Source organism: Porites lutea, chromosome 14 (assembly GCF_958299795.1).
Source record: "Porites lutea chromosome 14, jaPorLute2.1, whole genome shotgun sequence".
In the NCBI taxonomy this organism is placed as follows: Eukaryota; Metazoa; Cnidaria; class Anthozoa; order Scleractinia; family Poritidae; genus Porites; species Porites lutea.
This window is the reverse complement of record NC_133214.1, coordinates 8085324-8090014: the sequence shown is the minus strand read 5'-3', so window position 1 is coordinate 8090014 and position 4691 is coordinate 8085324. Positions and strand designations below refer to the sequence as shown.

Sequence of the window (4691 nt, the reverse complement as noted above, 5' to 3'; positions counted from 1 at the left end):
TCAGATTGCAATCTTAGATTGCTTTAGTCCTTAATGAAACAAAAAAACAAATTTCTGATCGCAAAATCCGGATTTACATTTTCGAAATCCGGATTTCCTACTTTGCAATCAAACGAAACTGGCCGAAAACGGATTTCAACTCCGAGAAACCCGTCCTTAGAGTGGATTTCAATTAAGAAATCCAAATCAGGATTTCCTCCTCACCGTTTGATTGGGAAATCCGAAAATGGATTTGAAAAACTATTCTCGTGAACAGTGGTCTTCTCTTTGTTAATTACGCGTGCGCGTGCAAGGCCGCTATTCTTAAGGACAGTTTTTTAAATCCTTTTACGGGTTTCCCAATCGAACGGTAAAAGGAAATACAAAAACAGATATCTCAGCGTTGAAATCCGTTTTCGGATTTTGCGTTTAATTGCAAATCCGAAATCCGGATTTTCAGTAGTATAAAAATCTAAAATTTATCCAGCTTTCCCAATCGAAAGCACCCATAGTCGAGCCATGGAAGAAAAACTGTTTAGGAAGCTGGCGTTGTCCAGTTTTTTTTTTTTTTTTGCAAAATGTAGCCAATGTGAATGTGTGCTATATTGACTTACTTCAATTGCTTGCTTCTCTTTAACCTTGATGAATTAACTGGATCCGAACTAGTTTAGTTGAAGACTTTTATACTTACCTCGTTTAAAATGCTTTAGACAAGCTCTGTAGTCCTCTTCGTCGATGGTCGTAGTCAGTTTTACCTCCGTTAGTCCAAGTTCTTTTAGAATATCCTCGGTCACTAGGTATTGCTGCACCACTCGACTTAGATTGCGTGTACAATAGTCTTGCCAAAGTTCTTCAAGGATCTTCAAAGACCCACATTCCACAGTGATTATCAAGCTTCCTGGCTTACAATCCACTAAAATCACCTCGCGTACCTCTTTCATATACCGTACAAAACCATTAAAATCTTCCGGTGTTGATGGGTTCAAATTATTTAAGTACTTTGAGGCAATTAAATTCAAAATGTCTTGTGAGGAAGGAATAGTTTGAGAAGCAGTTACGTTCGAGGTTTGTGACGGACTTAGGGTGGCTGGTACAACTGCTCTCTCTTCGATCTTTCCTTGGTCTTCCAGTGGTGCCTCTACCATCACTGTAGCTTCTCGTTGTGGACCAGTTCCAGAAAAGGCCTCACAGTCAATCTTCAATGGAAGAAGAGCTAATACATAATGACAAAATAATCCGTTAAATTTGGATCTGGATTCCCAAATCGCGATTGAACATAACTTTTTATAATTATTCCTCTGACTATGTTCCCTCTCCCCTAAAACGTTACAACTACCATGGACTAGAAATTAAAACCTTTATTTTACAATCTAAAACGTCACTGAAATATAATTATTTAAGCTTGTTATCAAACTAAGGGCCCGTTCAAACAAAGTATGTTGATCAATCATCCAACATTTAACAATGTTAAATTCAACAAAGTTGATGAATACAGGCCATCGTTTGTATGTTAACTAACGAAACCAGTACCGACCAACCCCGAGGTGAGGAGGACTCCCTTATTTATTAGCCGCTGGACAGGGTAAGGCTTTCGGGGTTTTGAGTCTACAACTATTTCACTATTTAGCATCTGAACATGATGTATTTTAGGAAAAGAAACCTTTAAAAGACTTGTGAGTGCCGAGTACCAACAACATAATTCAGAAAAATCTATCACTTACTTTTGTTTAAGAAATTACTTAATCCTGAATAAGAAGCGAAATGAGGGTTGAAGGCCTCCGCAGCACATCTCTGAAGTTCCAAGAATTTCCCCCGGGCAACCACAATGTTGCAAGACAAGTTCAGGTGAAAAAAAATACTTAAAGTGTTTCTCATTCAAGGTGATCTAGCAAATTCATTTAACACATCCAGCGTAGCCCAACAAGGTGTTCAAATAGATCCAACAAATCGTTTCCCATTTTTGTTTAACAAAGTCATCAACTTGAGCTTTCATTGGATATACAAGTATTGCAGTGATTCAGTTAGTAGGAAACTGCCACCCTAGATTCATTGCGTGCGCTCGTAATTGAAGCTGATTGTGGAAAAAGTCAATGTGGCAGCGAGCAATTTTGGAAAATCAAAACTTAGATGACCAACGTGCCCCATTTACTTGAACAAACTATGGCACGAAACGGTATATCATCGTAATAGTTTTATATGCAGAGAAAGGTTCGAGTGTGAAGAAAAAACAACCATATTTTCATTTCGTTGTAACAATAAGGATGCGGCAAACTGAAAGGTTTGGCCCTTGTCCTGTTCTGCGATTTTGCATCTGGGCTACGGTAGGACAACCTCTTCGAACTGCTCTTCAGGGTCGCCGGGGGGGGGGGGGGGGGTAGTGGTATACCAGTATACCCGAAAAAAACTCGCCAAAATACCCCAAAATACCCAAAAGTTATCCAAGTATACCCAGGTATATTTTCAGGTATACTTTATACCTGAAATTCAAAGAAAGTGATATACCGAATACCCGTATTTAAGCTGCAATATACCGAATACCCGATTTAAAAAGCCCCTGTATACCGTATACCCAAAATCCCTGGCCGACCCTGGCTCTTAACCTGCACATTTATTTAAAAAAAACGACGCGTTGTTTCATTCCATTTGGTCCCAGTGAAGGAGTATTTTTTTTTTTAAAAGAACTTACCCCTACTTGTCTGATCGGCAGAGCGTGAAGGGCTGTTTCTATTGAGCGACTGCCGATTCATCTCTATCAGTTGATCCTTAATTTCTTTTGCTTCCTGACGAACTGCTACTTTTATGAGATCTGTTCGTTCATGTAATGCTGTAATGCTTTTAGATTCCTCTTGAACTGCTGTCTAAGAGTGACATTTTTCAGTGTCAACAATGATTTTCCAAGAATAACCACAGTAAGCAGTTACTAAACAGACCTGATAACAACAAAAACTAAGTCTTGTCCTCGAATCATATTCTAGAAGAATGTTTACTACGTGTGGTCCAGCTTAATGAGGAATGGCGCGGTCTCATATGAGGTGCTGTCCACGTTACCTGTTCGCATAACCCATAAAAATGCACTAGACAGGGGTGGACATTGTCAGAATGCTTTGCAATTCTCACAAGAGTCCAGCAGTGCTGTGATACCGAGGGCGTAAGGTTATAAGCCCTTCTCCAGGAAGATTATAGAATTTTTAACCATTTGCAAATGTGAAACAAATTATTTAGCAGACGTACATTCTACTCAGTAATTTTCATTGAGGATCGTTGAGCTAACCAGTATGCGTTAAGGCGTTACCAATAGTAACCAACACGTTGCATTCACTCGAGAAAACGTTTAGAAAACGAACTCAGTGTAAAACTTAATTCCTACTTATCAGACTATACACATCCTCGTAGACCCAGAGGCAGTTAATCGGGTCGATAAAATGTTCGTGGTGAGAGGACTCTCGATCTTACAGTAAACGTTCACCAGGAACATTTTATCGACCCGACTTACTGCCCCTGCGTCTCCGAGGATGACTATACACTGTATTCTGGCCTGTTTTTTCTCCCAATAGAATTGCTTGCTGAGGTTCAGTAATACCATTTAATCCTCTGGCTGTCAAAAACATAAATTTGTTGAATTAAAATCAATGCAAATGGCAATCTTAGCCACATACTTTCAACCCTACCTCCAAACGATTTATTCGTTCCCTGACTTCTTCTATAGATTTCTTGATCTCCATATCACTTTTATACCATGCCTCGAGTTCTTGCACATTTCGTTCATCTTCAGTTGTAAGAGGATCTGTCAAATATTTAGCAATGGCTCCTTGCCATGCAATTTTCCTTGTAGAACTGATCTGCCCAGCGATCCTCACAAGAGCTTCACTGATTTCTTGCCAAAGTGTTTTAAACTCATTATCTCTAATTTCCATGCCTTGGTTCACGTGACCATAAACCGAGTTTCGGTAATACTTTACCCTTGCTATATCAGCTGTTAAACTGTGATCTGTACTGACCGGTAGAGCATCCCATCCTGTGGTGGGAGGGGTGAGGCTGCATATAGTTCTCAACAATCGAAAAAGTAGAGTGACATCAAAATCTGCTGACTTGCCGTACATCCCTGGGGAAGGACAAAGAGAGTGCCACTGTGGCATGGTGAGTTTTGCAGCTTTGAGCTGGTTCTTTGTTACTGGATTGCTGAGAATCGTGGGAAGATTACTTGGAGGACATATGGAGTCAAAAATCTCCCTCAGTAGGCTGGTTCCTCCACTTATTAAAAGTCGTGTAATACGCTTAAAATTATCTTTTCCTCTCGTTGAACGAAGAATCTCCTCCGGATCTGAAGCGGCCGCCATTTTTTTCTCTCAGACTTAATAACTGGCCATGTTACTAGCAAATGGAATGCAAACATAATTGAAATATTTGCTAAAATAATTAGCTTGTAATTTTTAACCTCAGTTTCTACAGGTTTTAAAACTATGCAAATTCATGATTTTTTTTTCTATTTTTTGAGTAGCCATATTTATTCAAAAATCCCGTTTTATAGCTCTACAAGCCTAAGACGGTAATTAAAAGGTCATGCACTAGGATCTGACCGACGCTTTTAAATTTTGTTGCTTTTGTTTCGGCTAAACGAGTCAGGGAAAGCACACCTCTTTGAAAAACCTTTTAGTTTTCTTTATATTTTAACTGAGCGGGACTCCGTATTACCGTAGAGGTCACAGCCCTCC

The 4691-nt window shown here is 39.5% G+C and overlaps 1 protein-coding gene across 1 annotated transcript; it reads right to left on the bottom strand.

The window, feature by feature from the left end:
- LOC140925072 (uncharacterized) lies at positions 1-4316 on the bottom strand. Its single transcript, XM_073375026.1, has 4 exons — positions 3636-4316; positions 2666-2837; positions 671-1192; positions 1-29 (listed from the first exon to the last, which is right to left on the bottom strand). Exons 1-4 carry the CDS (start codon positions 4314-4316, stop codon positions 1-3), a joined length of 1404 nt encoding a protein of 467 aa, XP_073231127.1.
- Positions 4317-4691: the final 375 nt, after the last annotated feature.

Bases quoted from the DNA above. Each gene is read 5' to 3' on its own strand.
- LOC140925072 (XM_073375026.1), bottom strand. From the start codon at position 4,316: ATGGCGGCCGCTTCAGATCCGGAGGAGATTCTTCGTTCAACGAGAGGA. The intron at 2,838-3,635 runs GTATGTGGCTAA...TGTCACTCTTAG, and splicing joins GTTTGGAGGTAGGGTTGAAA to ACAGCAGTTCAAGAGGAATC. The intron at 1,193-2,665 runs GTAAGTTCTTTT...ATTATGTATTAG, and splicing joins TGCCGATCAGACAAGTAGGG to CTCTTCTTCCATTGAAGATT.